Source organism: Elephantulus edwardii, unplaced genomic scaffold, assembly GCF_000299155.1.
Source record: "Elephantulus edwardii isolate Elephantulus edwardi_28Jun2011 unplaced genomic scaffold, EleEdw1.0 scaffold00018, whole genome shotgun sequence".
Classification (NCBI taxonomy): domain Eukaryota; kingdom Metazoa; phylum Chordata; class Mammalia; order Macroscelidea; family Macroscelididae; genus Elephantulus; species Elephantulus edwardii.
In genome coordinates, this window is record NW_006399768.1 from 23,206,505 (window position 1) to 23,229,951 (window position 23,447).

At 39.8% G+C, this 23,447-nt stretch overlaps 1 protein-coding gene across 1 annotated transcript in view; it reads right to left on the bottom strand.

Annotated features, from left to right (window-relative positions):
• Positions 1-23,447, bottom strand: part of IRF2 (interferon regulatory factor 2) — a 156,087-nt gene that overhangs the window by 22,442 nt on the left and 110,198 nt on the right. The window contains exon 6 of the mRNA XM_006882233.1: positions 19,490-19,607. Within this exon, the coding sequence (XP_006882295.1) occupies positions 19,490-19,607 (118 nt within the window). The remainder of the gene's footprint in view (positions 1-19,489; positions 19,608-23,447) is intronic.

Here is a 23,447-nt window from a genome sequence, read left to right on the forward strand (position 1 = left end):
GGAAGTAGACAGTCACAGATTTTGCCCCAGATTAAACAGTAGATTCTTATCAAAAACATTCCTACTTATCAATTGTGCTACCAAGGCTCCGTAGGAGGGTATAGAAAGGTCAGTCAGGCAAGGGTTCTTTGGCACAAGGCAGGGCCATGCAAACCAGTCAGTTCCTACTAATAGTGACTCTATTGGCTTTGTAAGACCATAAATCTTTATGGAAGAAAATGGCCTTTCTTTCTCCTGCAGAGTGGCTGGTGGGCTCCAAACCGCTGACCCTTTACACAGCAGCGCAGCATGTAACTGAGCCACCAGAACTCCCTGAGGGTAAGGCTACCCGCCAGGATACAAATGTGTTGTTGTTGTTATTGTGTGCAGTCATAGCTAACCCTCCAGTGGGTTTTCAGAGATAGTAAATCGCATGGGTGGAGACTGTTCATCCTTCTCAAGGAGAGCAGCTGCTGGATTCGAATCACCTGCGTTTGGGATTGCACTGCAACTTCTTATCACTAGGCCATCAAAAATCCCATATAAATCTAGAGAATAATATAAGGCAATGATGAATTTTTGTTAAATGAGGGTAGGGCAAGACACCATATAAAGAGAGTTCTGAAAGGGATAATTGCTTCAAGTTAGAAGCATCAAAGACTTCAAAGAGGCAGTAACTTAGAAGCTTGGGCAAAGGAGGAGGGAGGGACTGAGCACGGGCCATGCTGAGAATGTCCTGTTTTTCCCAGAGTCCCTTCCTGAGCACGCTAGCATACATTGAAAGCTCTGACTGAGAGCCCTTGCTCACTGTAACCACTGTTCAGCCAAAACTACAACATGACACCACCTTGGAACACTTCTTGACTTTCTGCCCTAATGCTGCTGGGAAACTGTATCCTTAATTAACTTTCTATCTTGTTCTTGTTGCTGTTAAAGGACATCAAGTTGAGTAAAACTCCTAGTGACCCTATGAATAACAGAGCTGAATTCTGTGTCATCCTGCAGCATCCTTATGGTCCTCAACACATTTGAGTCCACCCCCACAGACGCTGTACTGATTTATCTCAATGAGGATCTTCCTCTCCTTCGCTGACCCCTCTGTCTTTCCAAGCATGATGATGTTCTTTTCCAAGGAATAGTCTTTCTTAACATGTCCGAAATATTTCTGCCTCCAAATAACACTGGATATACTTTCTCCAAGATAATATCTTTTGTTCTTTTGGCAGCCCATTGGATATAGCCCTCTTCTCCAGCACCACAGCTCAAATGCATCAATTCTTCTCCAGCCAACCTTATTCGCTGTCAAGATCTTAGATGCATAGCAGATGACTGGAACTGTGGCTTGAATCAGGTCCACCTTAGTCTTTAAAGTGACATCATTACCCTTCAGGTCTTTTAGAGACTTTATACATCTCCCAATCTCCTAACTGCTGGTACCAAGAAACTATGGATCCAAGCAAGATGACATAATTGACTATTTCAATCTTCTCTCTCTCTCTCTCTCTCATGTTATTAGCGGTGAGGATAATTATTTTCTTGAGGTTGAGATGTAGTCCATATTGAAGGCTGCAGTCCTTGATCCTCTGTAGCAAGCTCTTCAGGTTCTCCTTTACTTTTGGCAAGTAAGGTTGTGTCATCTGCTTAATGCAGGTTGTTAATAAGCCTTCCTCCAATCCTGATACCACACTGTTCTTCATAAAGTGCAGCTTCTTTAATGATTTTCTCAGCATAAAGATTGAACTGGTATGGACAGAAGATACAGCCCTGACACACTTCTTTCCTGATTTTAAACCATGCAGTATTCTCTTGCTCGATTCAGGCAACAGTTTCTTAGTACAGGTACAGATTTATGTGTATGTCATATTTCTTCAGTGAAATGATGGCTTCTGAAATTGCCGAGAGCCTGCATAAGAACTTTTATATCACTCAAGGCACAGCACATGCTCATGGCTTCTCCAGAGAGCAGTCTGGGGCCCACAGCTGAATGAACAGACAGATAACAGGGCTGAGGCTTCATGGCTGGTCCAGACATTCCCTTTGGGGGCTCAAAAACCAGAATCCTGCAGAAGTATGTGATGAATCACAAATACAGGCAGTGACAATGTTTTCTAGACATTTTGAAGAGATAGGCTTTTCTGGACTTAAGTGAAGTGATAAATACAGAGCACTGTCATTGCTGGGAGCCACGGGGATGAAGGAGACTGACTGCCAAAGATGAGGAATTATTCTGGGAATGAAAATGTTCTGGGTCTTCAACAGGGTGGTAGTTAACTACATACATTTGCCAGAATCCCTATAATTTTATATCTAAAAAGGTTTAATTTTGCTATATACAAATTACATCTAAACATAAAGGACCTAAGACAACAAACAAATACTCCCTGGTTCACTGTTTCAATAAAACAATGTTGTTGTTGTGTACCATAAAATCTGAACCAAGCCATTGGTAACCCTCCTGTGAGTTTTGAGAGGCAGTTAAGTGCATGAGAGGAAACTGTCCACCTCTTTCCTGTGGAGCAGCTGGTGGATTTGAACTACGTACCTTTGTGTGCCAGCACAACTCCTTACCACTAAACCACCAGAACTCCCTAATTAAACAATAGACAGGCCGATATGATGAGGAATGCATTCCTTAGAATAATCATCATAGAAGAGAAAAAAAGGCAGCATTTACCCAGGAATCAAGTCAGAAATCAAGAAAATAACAGGAAAGAAGGACAAACAAATGGCAAACCACAGAGAGGAGGGAGGCAGAGGGTTACTATGATGCAGTGACTGGAAATCAACGCCATACAACATAGTGTGTATGAATTACTGACTGAAAAACTAATGAATCTTACACTCAAAAGAAAAAAGAAAACAAGTATATAATACTGCTAATTCAATTTTAAGTGTAACATGAATATTGGGGACCAGGATAGAAAAAAGAGAGTTGTTGCATTAACTCTAAGATCAAATTATCCTTGAAGGATTGTGTAGCTTTAGACCTTGGTAAGAGACGATTTCTCCTTACCTGAACATCTTGAGAACACTTCAGGAACTATTCCTGACTCTAGAATCACAAAGCCAAGAGAGAAGTAAGAAAACTTCAACTGTTGATACATGAGCCGAGTGTGCAGACGGCACCACCACTGGTCACTCAATCTCTACCCTGCTCATGTTGTTGCCATTAACTCAGCTGCAACTCACAGCAGCCTATGAACAACATCGCACACGATCTTCACCATCTCTGCCATGCTCAAATGCACTGTTACATCCCCTGTGTCAATCAGTCTCACCGAGAGTCTTCTCTTTTGCTGATCTTCTACCAATCCCAGAATGATGTCTTTTTTCAAGAACTGGGCTTCCTGATAACATATCCAAAGCATGTGAGACAAAGTTTCACCATGCAATCAAGATACATTCATAATAACTGGTGACTAGAATGCAAAAGCTGAAAACAAAGGATTGGTAGTTGAGAAAAAAATTACCTTTTTGGTAGAAATGTGGTTGGAAATTGAGTGACAGACTTTGTATAATCAATTATTTATTCACTGCAAGAATCTTAAAAACAAAACAAACAAAAAAAGACCCCCACAAATAAATAGAGACTGTTCATCTGTACCTCACCTGATGAACTACACAAGAATCATATCGACAATATATGAGGGGGAAAATATATGGAGAAGCTCAATATCAGCAGTCAAAATAAGGCCAGGGCTTGACTGTGGAACAAACTTTCAATCGTTATGTGTAAGTTCAAATTGAAGCGGAAGAAAATGAAAACAAGTCCACAAGAAACAAAACATAGCCTTGAGCCTATCCACCTGAACTTAAAAACCACCTCAAGAATAGATGTGAGGCACTCAAAACTAATGAACAAAAATCAGGTGAGTTGTGAGATGATCCCTTCATGCAGATGAAGTGAATTCTCCAAGCAAACTCTGGCCTAAGTGGCAAAAGAGACACAGCAGCTCTAATGTCTCACAAACAACTATAAATTACAACAAGGTCGGTCATAAATGGCATGCCTCTGGGGGCTCAGGCATACCCTTTTTGTGATTAATAATAATGCTGTTGTTGTTATGTGCCATTGAGCCAACTATGATTCATAGTGACCCCATCTATATTTCTTTTTCTTAATTAAATTTTATTAATTTTAATGAACATTTACAGAGATTTGGGGTTTTCATTCATTCATTGTTGCACTATTTTCTCTTCCCTCCTCCCCAGTTCATTCTTTATTTTCCCCCCTTGAACGTCTGTTTTAATTGTCCAGTTGCCACAGTGCTTATCAAAGCCAGTTCTGACCATCTATATTTCTTGAGCAGATATTCCTGTATTTCTTTGCCAGATTCAATGCTAAGTGCAGTTTCAGCATAATCTCACAACCCCAGGAGGTCACATCTGACAAAAGGTGGTAACAACTTAAGTATGCATCAACAGGTGAATAAGTAGATAAACAAAATCCAGTATAGCCACACAATTGAGTATTACTCAGCCATAAAGAGAAATGAAGTCCTCATACATACTACAGCATGGATGAACCCTGAAAACATTATTTCTATCAAATCAGACAGGAACAAAACAGCAAATATTGTATGAGAGCCATCACACTGAATAGGCAAAGTTTATCAGTGGTTACCAAGGGGTGGAGACAGGATTTTGGAAATAGGGGATATTAAATTAGGGGACACTGAGTTTCTGTTAAAGGTAGTGAAATAATTGGGAAATAGTAGTTATGGTAGCACAGCATGGTGGATATTATTCTCAATTATTACTGAATTGCCCATGTGAAAATGTTGAATATAAAAATATTTTGTTAAAGGTATATTTATTATAAGCCAATAATATTAAACCAATGAGGAAGACATGTCCATTATAGAAATGATATGGGGTCATAGGAGGCTAATAATTCATTCAAATTCAGATAGTTAGGAAAGCAGCAGATGTAAGATTCAAATTCTGCTTCAGCTAATACTCAACTCTTAAGTGCTTTGCAACAGAACAAAAGTCAAGAAGTTCAAATTCAGGGCTTTTTAAGGCCTTAGTAGGATTAAGAATTTTCTTTCTTTTTTTTTTTTTTTTTAAAGAATTTTCCAATATCACCTTGGATGATACTCTGGGCTCACTCCCAATAGTAAAATTTCTTTTCAACAGTTCTATATATTGGGTGCTAAAGAACTTCTCAAGTGGTTGGAGGAGCTAAAAATCCACTAAGCTTCCCCAGTTTATTAAGGAGAAAAAGCTCCCCAACAGGAATGTAATTTTATCTGACCTAGCTGTTGAGAATTACAACAATATTATTCATGGACCGGTTTGATTCCTTAAAAGGTCATTCTTACTTTATTAACAATTGTTGACTTAATGGAAAGCTCAACTTGAGAAAGCAGTTTGTCCCCTATGCCCCAGAGAAACCTCTTCAAAGCAGAGACTATATGAAATGGAAAGGCCCTCAGAAATTACTTGCTCCTAGCTTTTTGTAGGTGAACAAACCAAAGTGTAGAAAAGTCAGGTAAATTGCCAAGGTCACCCAGGTAAGCTGCAGAGTCAAGACTTATTAGCCAGGCAAATAAAACTGGGCCATCAGTACAGTATGATGAAGAGAAAGTTCTTTTTGACCTTGTCTGGAAAGTTGAGTATTGACATTATTAATATAGCCCTGAGGATACAGACAGATGGAGGCTAATTTTGCTTCCCTAACACAGTTCAATGTAATTTTGGTAATATAATAATATTAGTTTACCACCTCTATTCAGAGTGATATATTAACACATTTCATCTAATCTTCACAACAACCCCAAGAAGAAGGTAATCATTTCGGAGGACAGAGTTCTGCCCTTGCATGAATCAGGCTGGCCCCATCTGTAGCCCATAACTAGCCCCACAGGTTTATTTCAACACAAGATGAGGCAAATGTGTAGCTGGTGAAGTATAAAGTCTTCATCTTCACTAGGGAACAGTATCCCAAGCTACTACACAGAGGGAATCAAATAATGAGCTCTCGTAAAAATTCAACAGTTAATCAATGAATGCCAGGGTTGGTAATATGGGAGGAAAAATCTGGGTAAGATTTCTTGGCAGCTTACACTACTGATCTAGCTACCAAATGCGCGTTTCTTGAGGTGCTGTGCCAACGGAACCTAGTAGCCACTCCACAAGAAGAGAACCCACCATACACCTATACAGAACCATGTTGAGAGTCCAACTATGTCAAACTCAAAGGAAAAACAAAATATGAAAGAGGTGAGTGGGTATTTGATCACACAGGCCAACAGGAAACCAGGGATGCTGAAAAGGTGAGACTGTCATGTTTCAAAAACAAATTCTGGGTGGAGAATAAAAGGACAAGTGGCAGAATGGAGGCAGAACTCAGGCAAGAGAGACCAGTAGGAGAAACAGAAAAAGGACGAATCTGAAATACAGAATGAGAGAAGATAGATGGATCTGACAGTTAATGACAAATGAAACAGTATGACAAGGAAAGAGGATAAAAACAAAAATAAATAGAGCCTCACAAAAAGATAGGTTTCCTGAGTTAAGTCACTTAAAACTTACTAGTTGAGAAACAACAGGCCAGGTTCTTGGTTAGGACAGAATGACTACAGAGCAAGCTTTATGAGCCTCACCTCTGTGCCCAATCAGCTGTAAGGTAGGTTACCAGTCTATATTAGGTACCTTGTAAGATCGATCTTGTTTTATATCATTTGTGGAATTTCATGTTGCTAAACATTTTCTCGGTGATGGCCTCCTAGGAGATCTTCCATATCTGTTCTCATCGGATTGTCAGTGTCACAACTCAATGAAAACAGTTATGGAAGATCTTCATTTTGTTGTAGTGTGCCACTGAGTCACAACCGACTCACAGCAGACCCTCGTGAAGGTTTTCAGAGGCTGTAGATCACACGGGATGAGACTGCTCATCTTTCTCCCATGGAGTAGCTGGTGGATTTGAGCTTACTTATCTTTGGGTTGGCAGTGTACAACTCCTTACCCAGTAAGGCACCAGAGTTCCCTGAGCTGGATTCTCCCAGCAGCTAAAGATCCACCTCAAAGCTAAGATTTAAATTCTAGATGGAATTTCACATGTAAATCACCAAGCCCATTAGAGGAAAGGATAGGGAAGAAAGAGACATCAGGAAATATGAAGACAGAGTTCTACTGCCCAACCCTGTCCAGTTGACTCTTGGATGCTCCTGAAACCAGTGACTTCAAGTGCAAGGGGCTCCCAACATGAATGATACCTATGAGGACCCTGAAGTTGTTCTTTAAGTTGCAAATCTATTCTCCTGCTTCTCTCTTCCCTACTGATATGGAAGTTTCCACGCTTGGCTAAAAATAATACTCAAGGTTCACTTTTGATAAAATCAAATTTTAAATTATCCACCTCCCCTCCCAGCCCTATAAGGTGGCCAAAATTAAGACAAAATCCAAAATACATTATTTCCTAATTGCTTTATATCTAGTCACTAAGGATTTAGTTCTAAGTAATGAATAAGGCTGCCTTGTTTCACAGTAATCTTTGCTTTATTGAAGGGTGGGGTTACCTACCTTTTATCAAGAAACACAATGGGGTTATAAAGCACTGCCTAGGCAAGTCAGACAGAATGTCCGCACCTGCAAACTTTTTTACTCTGGCCGAGAGATCATTTCAATAGAGCTCAGCAAAAGCCCAGCTAGCCTGGGCAAAATGCCAGCTGGGTGTTGTCAGAACAATTCAACATGTTGCTGGCTTCTTCCGTTTCCTAAAAACAGTAGCCACCACACACAAAAAAATTCAATGCTAAAGAAAAGTAAAAATAAAAATTGTTTTCTCCCTCCCCTTAAAGGGAAAGCAGAGATAGGTCTTCTGAGTGTTATGCGCTGCATTTAACCAAACAGAAGAAATGGAACATTGGAAGACATGTCTTAAGGAGGCAATCCCATACTTCTCACTTCTTTCTGCACAGCTATTAAAACCGGACGGGACGATTGTTCAGTTCTTACAAAGAAGTCCAACAAGGACAGAGCACCACCCTCATCACCAAACACACACTCACTCTCTCTGTCTCCCAGTGTGTGTGTGTGTGTGTGTGTGTGTGTGTGTGTGTGTCTGTGTCCTGCTATGAGTGTGGTAAGACTAAAAGGAAAATATTACAGTAATCAAGTAAAGACTATAAAATTCTTTTTCAGGGCAAGGGTACATTTCACATTTTTTTCACACTTGCTAGATTTCTTTACAGAAGAGTCAACCTTGTCCAAAATAAAACCGTAACAGTGGCTGGTCACTGCCAGATTATTTCCAACCTATTTTACTAGCTTACAGACAACATGAAAAATCAGCTCTGAATGCTATCTAAACAATTGCTTATAAAAGGCAAATGAAGACACCCTGAAGTTTTCATCTCAGTGTCTAATTTCAAAACTGGGATGAAATCTGGATTTAGAAATAAAAGAATTGAAGCCAAAAGTGGTTGTCATTTTAAAAATAAAGATTGAAAGGTCAAGAAGAAGACATGAGAACTTGTCTCACTGATGGGAACTTGTTGCTTCCCTGGGCCTTTGTCTGCTCAGGAGGGAATAGCTCCCAACCAGCCACACCAGGAGAGGAGACAGGTATAAAGATCGGCCATCAGCAACTACTGAGATTTGGGGGCTGTACTGTTGGGATTTTGTCAGCTTCCTGGCCCTTTTCCTGAGCAATAAATCCCTGGCAGCACTCCTGGGACTTTGCAAACCAACTCGCTATCCCCCAAGGCCATCAAACCACAGGACAGGACTGGAAAGCAGGCCCACAACATCTTGGGCAAAGAGAGATACCCCAGCTCGTAGTTGCTCAAAAGATAATCAGATGAGAAACTTGTCACAGAAAAGAGGAAAACTAAGGCACCCACAGAATAGATGACCAGCAGGGAAGACTGCCACTGGGAAACTGAACTGTAAGCAATACTTTAAATTCTACAACATATCAGAAGCATAATAAAAATAAAGAACTGCCAATAACCTACATAGACAAAATGGAAACTGTCTCACACATGCCAAGAACTTCACATAATGTCAAAGAAGCACTAGGTAACTTAAAACATTATGAAAAAAACAAAACAAGGATTCTCTTAAAAAAGAAGACCAGATTGCATACCCAATGAATACTCAAGAAAAGGGGATGCAGAAGAAATACATGCTGTGGAGTAGCATAAACTGCTACTGAAGAAGTTACAAATGGTAAGAGACTTGAAATTACAAATAAAGAAGTGAAAGAATTAAAAATCAACACAAGGCAGAGATGAAGCAATAAACATAGTACTAGAAACAACAGAAATGCATGAAAATGCAATTCAGAATATCAATACTGACATAACATAATTTTTCAACATGTTAGAGGGACCAAAAAGTAGAATAAAAGAGATTGAACAGAAAGTCAGTAAACTAGAAGACAAGAACCTCAATGGAAGTGTACTAGAAGTAAAAACAGAGAGAAGAAAGAAAATGAAGAAAACTTAAGAGTTACGTGAGATGACATAATGAAACAAAACACATGTGAATGGAATGAGAAGAAGGGAGGAAAAGAAAAAAACAAAAACACAAGAGAAAATTGTGGAAGAGGTACTAGAATAAAGCTTTCTGGGTATCATAAAAATGAGGAAATATACATTCAAGAAACTCAGCAAATACCAAACAGATGCCAAAAGAAAGACATCAAGGCATATCATAGTCAAATTCCCCCAAATCAATGACAAGAATATTGTAGAATGAGTATAAGGAGAGGTGGGAGAGGCTAGAAGCAGAGGGTTGTGGATGTGCAGGAGGCAGGGGGGATTAATCACTGGGTTGTACAATTTGATGAGTGGGGGTGGGGGATGAGGGAAATTGAAAGAATTTGTTCAACTTTGTATTTGAATTTTGTAAACTAGTAGAAATAAAAAGCAGAGTGAGGAAAACTAAGAGTCACCTACAAAGGAGAACCAATTGGATTACAGTGACTTCTCAGCAGAAACATGTGAGAAAGATGACAATGGGATGGTATATATAGAAGGCTGAAAGAAAACAATTGCCAGCCAAGGATCCTGTACCCAGTGAAGCTATCTATCAAATATGAAGGAGAAATTAAGTTATTTGCAGAACCTTAAGTTTAACAATCATGAAAACAAAACCACTTTACAAGGAATTCTAAAGGAAATCCTTCATACAGAGACAACAATAGGAAGTAGAGGGACCAAAGTAACCAAGAATAACAGAAAAAGAAACACAGCAAAATAATAACAATAAAACCGGACCTGTCAAGAAACTCAATGTGAATTTCTTAAATGTACCAATTACAAGAAAAACAGTAGCAGAAGGAGTAAAAAAAACAAACAAACAAAAACACCACACCAAAGCCAAACCATAAACAAACCTATATAGTGCCTATAAGAGACACATCTAAGAAACAAAGGAGAAAAAAAGGCTAAATATCAAGAGGTGGAAACAAATGGCATCCAAAAAAAAAGGAGTGGTCAATATTGTGAAAATGACAATCCCACCAAAAGCAATCTATGCAACCCCAACACAGATACCAAATTCATTTTTCAAGAGGAACAAAAGAGAAATTGTCAAGTTTACTTGGAGAGGGAAAAGATCCCAAATAAGCAAGGCACTTCTGAAAAACAAAAATGAAGTGGGAGGAATACCACTCCCTGAACTCAAATCCTACTACACAGCAGTAGTAACCAAAATAACATGGTACTGGTGCAATGACAAGCACACAGACCAATGGAACAGAATTGAGAACACAGAAATGGACTCAGCTAGCTATGCTCAACTGATATTCGACAAGGAAACAAAACCTATCAAATAGGGAAATGACAACCTCTTCAACAAATGGTGTTGGCAAAACTGGACTGCTTCCTGCAGAAAGCTGAAACAGGAGCCACATCTCACACCACACACAAAAATCAACTCAAGATGGATCAGAGACCTGGGATTAAAGCCTAAAATGAGAAAGTTCATCAGAGACAAACTAGGATCAAGCTTAGATGGCCTAGTCTATGGTATAAAGATACTGAAATACAGTTAAATACACAGCCAGAAATGCTCAGTCTCGAAAAGATAAAATTGATGAATGGGACTTTTTAAAGATTAAATCCCTGTGTGCATAAAAAACTTTTTCTAGCAGAGTGAAAAGAAAATTTACTGATTGGGAAAAAACATTTGGAAATATCATTTCAGAAAAGGGTCTCATATTAATGGTTTACAGAATCCTACAGGGCCTCCACAAGAAAAAGACTGATAACACAATTACAAAATGGGCAAAAGACATGGAAAGAATTTGCACAGAGGAAGATATCTGTATGGCCAACAGACACATAAAGAAATGCTCCAAATCACTGGCAATAAGAGAGATGCATAGCAAATCTACAATGAGATATCATCTCACTCCAATAGAAGTAGCAAAGTTTAACAAGACAGCAAGTAATACATGTTGGAGAGGATGTGGAGAGATAGGAATTCTTATACACAGCTGGTGGGATTGAAAAATGGTACAACCATTCTGGAAGGCAGTTTGGCACTTCCTCAAAAAGCTGAACATAGAAATTCCACATGACCCAGCTATTCTACTACTTGGAATATACCCTGAGAAAATGAAAAATGAGGCACAAACGGAGTCTCATACACCAATGCTCACAGCAGCATTATTTACATCATAAGAACAAGGAAACAGCCCAAATGTCCAACCACAATCGAATGGATTGAGAAATTATGGTACACTCACATGATGGAATAGGACAGGGCATACAGGCGCAATGACTTTGTAAATCACTACCTAACTTGGGAATGACTGGAGAGCTTTATACTGAGTAAACTCAGTCCCATATGGACAAATACAATATAAAACCATTATTGTAAGATGGGCAAGGGGTGGAGGGTGATCAATCACAGGCTCCCATAATTTGATTGGGAGGGAGGCGGGAGTGAAGGAAATGGGAAAGATCCCAATGAAAAACACTGTATAAGAACTTTTTAAATAAACCAGTATCTTTTAAAAAAATTAACAGGAATGGCAATAGTAATCTCTGCTAAAATAAGAGTTCAAGATAAAAACCATCATAAAAGGTAATGGAGGGCACTATATAGATTGAATATAAGCAGATATAACCTTGGTAAACATCTACACACCAAGTGAAAGACCTGAAAAATACATAAAACAGGTAACAAATTTGAAGAAATAAATAGACAGCACTACAATAATAGTAGGAGACTTTAACAGACCACTATCTCCAGAAGAACACACAAATATGTATTGGGAAAAGTGCAGCCAGAGTGTCCCTTGGAGGCAAAGACGATGAAGCGTCATCTTTCATACTTTGGACATATAGCTAGGCAAGGCTATTCCTTGGAAAGGGTCATTATGTTTGTTGGAAAAATGGAGGGTCATTGAGGAAAAGAAGACCTCCAACAAAAGTAATTGAAATGATGATTTCAGCAGTGGGCTCTAGTGTGGTAGAGATAATGAGGATGGCACAGGGTAGAGCAGGGTTCAGGTCAGCTGTTCTTAGGGTAACTAAGAGTTGTACTTAACTCAACGGCACCTAATAATGTATGACAATCAACAAAAGACTGGACAGCTTGAAAACAATTCAACTAATGATAAAATTAGCCAACCTGACCTCATAGATGTATTCAGAATACTTCACTGAACTTAAACTCAATTTATTTTTTCCTCAAGTACACAAGGTACATTCTTCAAAATTGTTAGGATACAAAGTAACCCTCAACAAATTAAAAAAAACACAACATTGAAATAATACCACCATGCCTTAAAAGTAGAAATTAACAATAAGAGCATAAAAACCCCACTCAGGTGAAAGATAATTTAAAAAAAAAACCCTCAGAACAAATGAAAATGAAAATATAATGGTAAACATCTAAGGCAGTCCTGAGGGGGCAGGTCATAGCAATAGGCAAACACATAAAAAATGAAGAAATGAGCAAAATTAACTTCCACCAAATAGAAAAAGAACAACAAACTAATATTACAGCCTCTGAAATAAAGTTATAAGGACAAGGGCTGACATAGAGAACAGAAAAGTAAATGAAACAATCAAGACCAAGGGATGTTTCTTCAAAAGAGTCAATAAAATAGACAAACTTAATAAAAGAAAAGGCAGAGAAGACATAGATAAATAAGAAATGAAAAAGGTGACATCACAATAGAACCAACTGAAATGAAATCAATAATAATGGAATATTATGAAAAGCTATATTGCGATAAAGTTGAAAACCCAGAGATCTCTTAGAATACTACACCCTAAGGGATCTCTGGAGGCCTAGCGGCAAGAAGTTGCACTGCAATCCCAGAGGTACGCTGTTCGAATCCACCAGATGGTCTGCTGGAGAAGGAGGGGCAATCTCCTCCTGTACCAGTTGTCATTATTTGACAGTACATGCACAAAAAAATAATAAAAATTTTAAAAAAAACTACACCCCACCGAGAATAAAACACAAAGATGTACAACATTTGAACATGCCCATCACAAAATGACAAACTAAAAGGTCATAAAAGAATTTCTCCACAATAAAAGTCTGGCCCAGATGATTTCATGGCTGCATTCTAACATATAACAACCAATTCTACTTAAGTTACATTAAAAACAGAAGAAGGAATACTCTCAGAGTCATTCTAGGAAGCAAACATAACCCTAATACCAGGCAAATATATTAGAAAAAAGAAGCTATAGACTGGTATCACTCATGAACAAAGATGCAAAAATTCTTAACAAAATCCTGTCCAACATACTATAACACTCTATCAAAAAAATAATTCATAAAAAAAATTCATCATTACCAAGTAGACTTTGTAATAGGTATGAAAGGATACTTCACCATAAACCCAATAAAAACAATCAATGTAATTCAAAACAAAGAATAAGAACCACATGATCCTATCAATTGATCAGAAAACACATTCCACAAAATGCAGTATCTCTTCCTGATTAAAATACTCAGAAAATAGGAATAGGAAGGGAATTTTCTCAAAAGAGTGAAAAACCAAGAACCATCATCATTATCAATAGATAAAAACTAAAGGAACCAGACAAGGATACCCACTTTTATCTCTCCTATTCAATATTATATTGGAAGTACTTGGTAGGGCAATATAGCAAGAGAAGGAAATAAGGTGCATCCAGATGGGCAGATTAGTGGTAAAATAGTCACTATATGCAGATATATGTGGTGTACACAGAAAACCCCAGGGACTCAACAAAAAACTGTTACACCTAGTAAACCATGTTGTTGTTGTTATGTGCTGTCGAGTCGTTCGCAACTCATAGCGACCCTATGCACAACAGCCCTAAACCCTGCTCTATCCTGTGCCAACCGCACTGCCTCCGACACACCCATCCCGATTACCCCAGTCACCGAATCAATCCATCTCATAGAGGGTCTTCCCCTCCTGCGCTGTCCCTCAACCCTCCCAAGCATGATGTCACTCTCCAAGGACCCGTCCCTCTTGGCAACATGTCCAAAGTATGTCAGACGAAGCCCCAGAATCCTTGCTTCCAAGAAGTAGCTTGGTTTAATCCTCTCCAAGATGAATCTGTTTGTTTTCCTGGCAGTCCATGGTACATTCAGTACTCTTCTCCAGCACCACAGCTCAAAGGCATCAACTCTCCTTCTGTCCTTCCTAGTCACTGTCCAACTCTCTGATGCATAACAAGCGATTGGAAAGACCATGGCCTGTATCAGGCGCACCTTAGTCTCCAGAGAGACACCGTTGCTCCTGAGTACTTTAGAGAGGTCCCTAACAGCAGACTTTCCCATCACAATATGCTTTTTGATTTCCTGACTGCTGGTGCCAAGAGTGTTGACTGTGGAGCCGAGCAAACAGAAGCTGTGAACAATCTCAATGCACAACAGCAGACCACAGTAGAGTGAAATAAGATCAGTACATGAAAATGAATGGAATTCTTCTACAGTAACAAAGAAAACACAGATAAGGAATCAGAATAAGAAAGCAGTATCATTTACAATAGCTAACCACAAATTGAGATACCTGGGAATAAACCTAACTAGAGACATAAAAGATCTTTATAAAGAAAACCACAAAACACTATTATGAGAAGCAGTAAGAGACCTAAAAGATGGGAAAATGTTCCTTGTTAATAGATGATGATGTTGTTGTTAAGTGCTGTTGAGTCAAGCATGACTCAGCAACCCTATGAACAAGACTTGAATTCTGTTCTATAACTATCACTATTTCTCTAAATACATAGAGTTTCCTGTAGCATGTTCTTTAGGAAGTGGATGCCACTCCTGCTTCCCAGCCTGTCTTAATCTGGGAGCTCCACTAAACACTGTCCACCATAGGTAATCATTATGGCATTTGACACACCAGTGGCACAGTGTTCAGCATCACAGCAACTCCAAGTTACCTCATACAGCAAACTGACAAACCAGTGCTGTACCACTTAGCATAATGTTCATCCAAACACAATTAACAACAGACTTTTAAACACAAAGGCCACCCACCAGGTCCTGACTGACTCTAACTAAGAGGCTTATAGCCCACAGCTCTCTGTTAGCCAAATCCAGAAAAATCCAATCAGCTCACTCCCGATTATTAATGGATGTTGTTGCTGTTAAGTGCCCTAGAGTCATATGACTCATAGTGACCCTATGAACAAAAGACGTGAACACTTGTATAACTTTCATCATTTCTCCAAGTTCACAGTTTCCGGAAGCAAGCTATTTCGGAAGTGGATAGCACTCCTACTGCAAAGCTTGTTTTAACTGGGGAGTTCTACCAAACACTGTCCACCATGGGTAACCATTATCACATTTGACACATCGGTGTCACAGTGTTTAGCATCACAGCAACCATGAGTTACCTCTGTACAGCAAATTGACAGAGCAGTGCTATAGCACTTAGAATGTTTGACCAAAAAGAATTAAAACCAGGCCTGAGGGCTGCAGATTAAAGTCACCTACCTTTGGCTTGGTAGCATAACTTTTTATCCATTAGGCCAAGAGAACTCTCTCCATGACTCACAGTAATTCTATGGACAACAGATCTAACTTGCACTATCCTACACCATCCTCCTAATCCGAGACATGCTTGAGCTCATTGTTAAGTCACTGTATCAATCCACTGTGTTGAGGATCTTCTTTTCTTCTCTGACCTTCCACTTCTCTCAGCATGATATCATTTCCCAAGGACTGGAACCTTCACTGTTATTTGCTGTTGTTAAGTGCCATCGCGTAGACTATTCATAGCGACCCTATGAACGAAAGACCTGAACACTTGTATAACTAATTATCCTTCTTTTTTACATTCTTAGAAGGTTTAGAGTCTCCTGTGTGAAGTAGCGGCATTCTGGAGGGTAAATTGCTTTGATTTAATAATTATGGAATACTACACAGCACTAAGGAACAAGGATTTCATAAAATCAACATATGAAAGAGCAGAGAGAGTATTTTGTTGACTGAAATAACTCAGCTTCAAAAAGTACATAAAATCCATTATTGTAAAACTAGAAGGGTAAATAAGCAAGAGGTGTATAAATGTTCAAAAGGAGAAGGGGAAGGAGGAGAGGAGAAATCACTACAATAGTAGAGGCTGGTGGGTGGATGGAGTTATGAGTGAAGAAATAGGCAAGATTCAGTAGGGACTTGAAAAGACAGTAATAATAGAAACAGACCAATAGTAATGAATTATGTAAAATACAGTATATGAATGACTATATGAAATATTGTATAAAGCACAATGTACATGTATGAAATACAATTTACATGAATTATTGTATGTAAACCAATAAAATTTTTAGAGGGATAAAAGATAAGAGAGACAAGGACTCTGATAAAGTCCACAGAGGCCTTGAAAAAAAAATCCGGTTCCTCATTTCTGTCCACAAATCACTCTGTGAAGGATTTAATAATCTGAGGCATCACTATTACTATTAAAGATCATAAATTACCCATTTACTTAAAGTACTGCATATAAGCACTTCATATACGATTGTATACTTTCCTAAGGGCCACCAACTAATTAAAAAGAGATATCCCAACTCATTGCCTTCTATTATTACTAACTACTTATTACGCTCAAAAAGAGAATCATTTCATCCGTTAGGTGATTCCCACCAAACCTGGTGGGGTTTTTTGCACAAGAAGAAGGTCATGACTAATTAAATGAGTACCGGCCCTAGCTACCTCCAATTGTACAAAAGGTCAAAGAACCACTGACTGAACGGTGAAATTTTATACTGAAGATTCAAAAAAGAAAAATTTTCCCCCCTGGAAAGTAGAATAAACTATGGAACAACTGAGGCTTTTGTTTGGCATTTTATCTGAGGCCCAATTCACCTAATAAATAGAGGGGAGCTCTGAAAGCCAACCAACTCCCTCAAAATAAGCTGAATCTTAAGAAAAGTTGTCTGAAATTTTGGCGAACTTCTTCATGTTCTTGAAAGGCTCAATGGGCAATACAATTCCCAAGGGCTCCCTGCTGAGAAAGGCAAGATAAAAGCAGCAGCAAGGGGGTGAATGAGACCACACAGGAGGTAGCCCTGGGGATTAGGGAGACCTGGGAATGAGGGTTTCTGTCAGCCGAGGAGCCTTACCTCACAGAGCCTAGCTTCTTCATCAGAAAATGAAAAAAGGCTTGATCTCTAATACTCCTTTTGGCTCAAAAACCACTGTGAGACAAACTGCCTCCATGCAAGAGTGCTAATTCTAGGTGTTAGCTCTGAGAACGAGGTAAGGCTCATATAAACTGCCTTCAGATACTGTGCACAGCAGTTTGTTTTTCTCTTCCTTCTTCCAAATCATTCTCCCAAAGTTGATGGCAGTTTCTGCATACATGGTTCTACTTCCAGATACTCTGACAGAGTTGCAAGGCCCTGTACCCTGCATTCTCTGATTGGCACTCAAACCCTGAGAACTGCCCAAACACAAGCTGTGCTTTTATAGCTCTGCGTGAGTTCTGTTTCACATCAACACAACCTGATGGAGAAAATCAGAACCCTAATTGTTTACAAAAGCAGCGCTGGTGGCATGGTCTCTAGGGGGTTGTCCTGCTAACCTAAAGATCACAATTCTCTAGGTTCTAATCCACCTGAAACTCCTTAGGGAAAAGGCATTCTCTTTCCTTGCTATTAACAGCCTCAGAAACCCAATGGAGCATTGGCTAGGAGTTAGTTCCAACTCCTCGGCAATGAATTGAACTGTTGTTTACAAAACCCTGCAATGTTTCATTCAAATGGTAGCCCAGACAAAGAAGTATGGCTCTGGTTGGCTCTACAGTTAATCCAAGTTCACTGTCAATCAATTGCAACTGGTCCTCACCAGCCACTCACTGCAGCAGCCCAGTGAAACCTTGTTAATATGTAATTCACAGCTTGTCACCTCCCTGCCTAAAAACTTCCAAGGGGCGGCAGCTATACTGTTTGTCTTTCTGTAAGGATATTTGTGTACTTTACTGTCTATATGATTTAAAGAACAAAACAACAAAGAACCCTAGTGTTGTGGATTTGGTGACTCTCCATCAGATTTCCAAGGCTGTAAAAACTCTGCAGGGTGCCCAGCGAATTGGTATCTCTGACCTTTCAGTTAGTAGCCTAGCATGTAGCACTACCAGGGTAGGACATACGTCTGTAAAAACAATTCCTTTCTGTAACACATGGAGTCAAAGCCAACCTCTGAGAACATGAACTGAAAGGCCCCCGTGACCTGTCTCTGCCTCCTTGTCTGGCCATATCTCTCGTCCTGCTCACTGAGCTCAACCATATCACCCTTCTCTCAAGGGAGGAGGACCCATATTTGGGCAGTTTCCTTGCCTTCTCTACAAAGCATCATCATGCTGGATTCAAGTGAAATGTCACTCTTCTGAAAGATCTCTGTGGCTTCCAATCTAATCTGATCGATCCCCTGCCATTCATCTCACTGTCCTTTTCCTTGGTGCACTTAATCACAACTGGTGAGGCTTCTGTTGGCTGTGGTTTTATTAACACTCTGTCTCCTATGAGGACAGAAACCAATCTGCCTTGTCCCCTCTCTAACTCCTACTTGTAGACTGAGTGTGGTACTCAGGAAGTACTCAAACATATTTGTTAAATAAAAGTGTACTTTGCCAACATGTCTCTGTGCCTCTGTTTCTTCATTTGTACCACAGGCACCATTTTTGTAGCTAGTCTTCCAGGGAAGAGGTGCTTGCTTATGCTTAGAGAGTTTATAAAGAGTCTTACCTCTCTGTAGTGCCCAATATACTTCTTTTCATGACTAAATACTGTAAGAAGAGTGAGACCTGCTTATCATTAGTCATTGGGGAAAACATTACAACTAGTTGGGCTTAGCTGGGAAAGCAGCTGTAACCTCCCTTCTGACACACCCACGCTCCTCTACCTGAGCCTCAGAAGATTCTCAAAGTCCTGGCATCTTGGGTCTGGAACTTGCATTCTGAGATAGTTCCAATGCCTTCTCCCACTGACTATGCTGTTTCAAGATCACTGCTTTACAAACTTTAGACCCCTGAGGGCCAATTGCGCGTATAAGAAAACGATATGTCAAAACAGTTTACCTATGATGTTCACCGTACTATCCACTTCATTTTTTATAGGTGAAGTCAGGACCGCATACTCGGAAGAAAGATCACTTACTCCATTACTAAGCCCCAAAGATGACTCAACTGGTTCTTGCTAGGAAGAAGAAAAGAAAAAAGAATTGAGAACACTTTCTTTTCCCTCCTTTTTCTTAGCTTTAATTCTGCTGTCTACTTTTTTTAATGGAGGATTAATTTTCTCTACCAAATACATTCCCTGCTTCTTTAAAACTAGTCTGAAATTGAAGCACATTTCCTCCTAAGAGTGTACGGCTTGGCAGTTTCTTTCCTTTTCCTTCAAAGAAAAAGTGCCACAGAATTTGGTTTGCCTTGAGTGTGGTTAACTGCATTAACTGCTAAAGGAAGTACTACCCCCAGATGTTCTAGGTGTTCCGCCCTGGATGAAGTACTCAGAGAGTCAACTGTAGGCTTTCTCTCCAAGAAAGAATTGTGTCACCACTTTAGCAATTATTTCTTAGAAGAAGCTCTGCCTCATTGACTGGCCAACCCACAGGATCCCAGAGGCAGGTGTGGATGCATTTTCATCTGGCGATTTGAGCATTCTGCCCTGGATGACTGCTGATAGCCTGGATGGAGTCTAGTCAGGTAACCCTGCTCTCCTGCTTTCATAAATGCCTTTCAAGTGCCTGAATAGCCCAACCGAGAGGCTACATGCTCACACTAACAATGAGAACAAACTCCTTGACCTCATTATGGCTCTAAAATGTGCTTTCTTTAAATGCTTGGAAACTGCCACTCCCTCTAACCAACCAAGTCTGGACAGCCAGTCCTCAGGTCCAAGTCGACTTGCAGCATTTTGATTAGAGAGCTTTCCCTCAAGGTCAGATCGCGTTTGCTTCTATGATAGCAAAGAAGGTCAGACACAATAAAACCACACTGGATGATTTGTGGGAGAACCCAAATAGAAGAGGATGGTGGAGAGGTGGATAGAGCACAGGACTAGGGGCTGGCACTCAGGTCAGGTAGCAATGTTAAGAAATGAATTCCATTCAAAAGCATACTAAGCATTTTTAAATTGTGCTACTTGGAAATGAACGGGAAATTATCTATTCCTTCAGATCCCACCAGGCAAACTCCAATGATGATAATCATGACTTTAACTCAAAGGAGAAGTGATGTCTATAAAAAAAAATCACACACAACATGAATTACAAGATGTACTAAAGGTTGAACTATAAGGAAGGGCTCAGATCAGCCCCAATGGGTAGAAGTTTTACCCCTTTCTCCCTCAGCATCTCGTATTTTTTTTCTAGTGGCAGGCAGAGAGGTTGAAATACCTGCTGTCACTTGACCAACCATTTATTTCTGCCTTTCATAACCAAACTTACAAACAAGAGCCTAACCCTTCCTACGTTCACCTCCTCACTCACCCCATTACCACCAGTGTCTCTCTTCCACTCTGCTAAGAGTTGAGCCTCCAGGGTGGTGCTGACAGGATGGGCTTTGAAGTCTGACCAGCAGGAGATAAAGCTAAGGGCCTCCCTGTCACTAGCCATGGGACTTTATTTAACTTCCTTAAGTCTCTCCTTGAACACTGTGAAGAGCTTAAAAATGAGGACAATAATGATATCTATGCCATTGTTGTTGCTGCTGTTGTTAAATGCAGTCAACTCTGCTTTATCCCTTGCCAATATTATTGTCTCCGACACACCTATCCCCATTATCCCAATGACTGAATCAATCCGTCTCTTTCCATAGGGATAAAATAAAAATTAAATGACACAAATATGTTAATGTGTTCTATTATCAGAGGTCACAAATAAAGCCCTGCTTTCCCAAATTCAATGACCTTTTCTCAGGTCCCTTTTTCTTAACTTTCTGACATCCAATAAAAAGACCCTCTTTGATCACCTCCCAACTTAACTATTACAATAGCTTAACTATTTACAATTGAATTTGCTGCTATTCTCTGCATCTCCAGCTATATCTTGGTTTCTTGCAGGCTTCCTCAAGGGTTCCCCTTTTGTCTCCCCACCCCGCATTCCACATTATGACCACATTTCCATTATTCCACCTTCTATTCCTCAATGCCCTCAGAAGGACTCAATCAAATACAGAGTTTTTGAAGAAATGATGGGAATTCATCTAAGTCTCAATTTTAAAATTTCTAAAGAAATAAATTATGGGAAGACTGCTTGTTTTTATGGGTTTCTTTTGTCTCACATTATTGTATTACTCCTATGTTTCCTATAGAGGTAATGAGACAGACAGTCAGGCTTGTATATATTTAAAAACCAAAGTTATTCTGCTTTCTTTACTGAAAAACTCTATTCACATGATCTGCAATTTAATTAGTGCCAAGTGATACTTTTGTCACCTCACTCTTGAGAAAACTATGACTCAGAGACTAAATTAATTTCCGAGATCATACCATTTCTAGCCTGAGGAGATACAAGTGCTCAACTTAGTCTCTGGTCACAAGACATGGTTCAATTCTGGAAGTTTTCTTAATAAGGTCTTCTGTACTGCACTGAAGGAACAGTATATTCTACCAATGTATATTAAGAGACAACTATTTTGAAAATCATTTTACTACCCCCCACTTCTACTTCAAAGAATCTGTTTGAAGGCCTTCAATGAAAGACACCTAACTGGTACTATCACTCTTTGAAGGGATCTAGGACGGCGACACTGTACAAAATGTTGCCAAGCACTCTCCTGAGAGGCTTCCCTTACAGCAAAGGTCTAGAACAGCAAGCTCATAAGAGAAGAATCTTTACATTCAGTCCTAATTTTTAAAATGCTTAGCAGTTGTTATTGTTGTCAAGTGCTATCAAGTCATAGACGACTCATAGCAACCCTGTGAACAAAAGACCCAGACACCTGTATAACTTTCATCCTTTCTCCAGGTTCATAGGGTTTCCAGAGGCAAGCTATTTCAGAAGTGGATGAGCTTGTTTTTTTGTGTTTTGGGGTTTTTTTTTATGAGCTTGTTTTAATCGGGGAGCCCCAGCAAACACTGTCCACCATGGGTAACTGTTAACGCATCTGACACATCAGTGTCATAGTGTTCAGCTTAGAAGTAGGACTTTCTAAACCTAAATGACACGGAGATCAAACCAAAGAACCTAATTTAAAAAAAAAAAGTACAGTTTTCTATGCAACATGTGCTCTGTGCCTTTTAGGTCACCAGTGGCCTTTTCCTGCCTAAATTCTTCCCCTCCACCCCTGCGCCCTCACCATGCACTTATGAAGTCCAGCTTTTGGCCTGTTCTAACAGTCCCTTGCTGGGATGCAGTCAGTATAACCAGGCCTAGTTTCTTTTTCTTTTTTTTTTGTACGTGAAGCCCAGGCTCTCCTGAAAATCAAGTAGCCTGTGTTGCTGCTGTTATTAGGTGCCATTAAGTCAACTGTAAGTCACTGTGACCCTATGAACCCATATCTAGCCTTGCCCTATCCTGCCACATTCTCACAATCTCTGATACGCTCAAGTCCCCGGGTATAATCACTATGTCGATCCCTCTGTTGGGGGTCTTCTTTGTTTTTTCTGACCTTTCCAAGCATGATGTCTTTTTCCAAGGTCTGGCCCTTCCTGATAACATGCCCAAGTGAAACCAAGTTCCTTGCCTTGAAGGAGTACCCTGGTTGCACTTTTTTCTAAGACAGAATAAGGAGCTCTGGTGGCCTACTGGCAAGAAGCTGTGCTGCAACCCCAAAGGAACATGGCTTGAGGCTACCTGCTGTTCCATGGAAGAAGGATGAACAATCTCTTCCCATGTGATTACCTGCCTCTGAAAACCCGCTGAAGAGTCAGCTATGGGTCGGCTCTGACTTTATGGTACACAACAACAACAACAAGGGCTATTCAGTACCCTTTTTTAACACCACAATTCAAAAGCATTGATTCTCCTTTTGTCATCTTTATTCACTGTGCACCTTTCAGGTTAGGAGGTAAGTGAAAAGACCAGGAATGAAT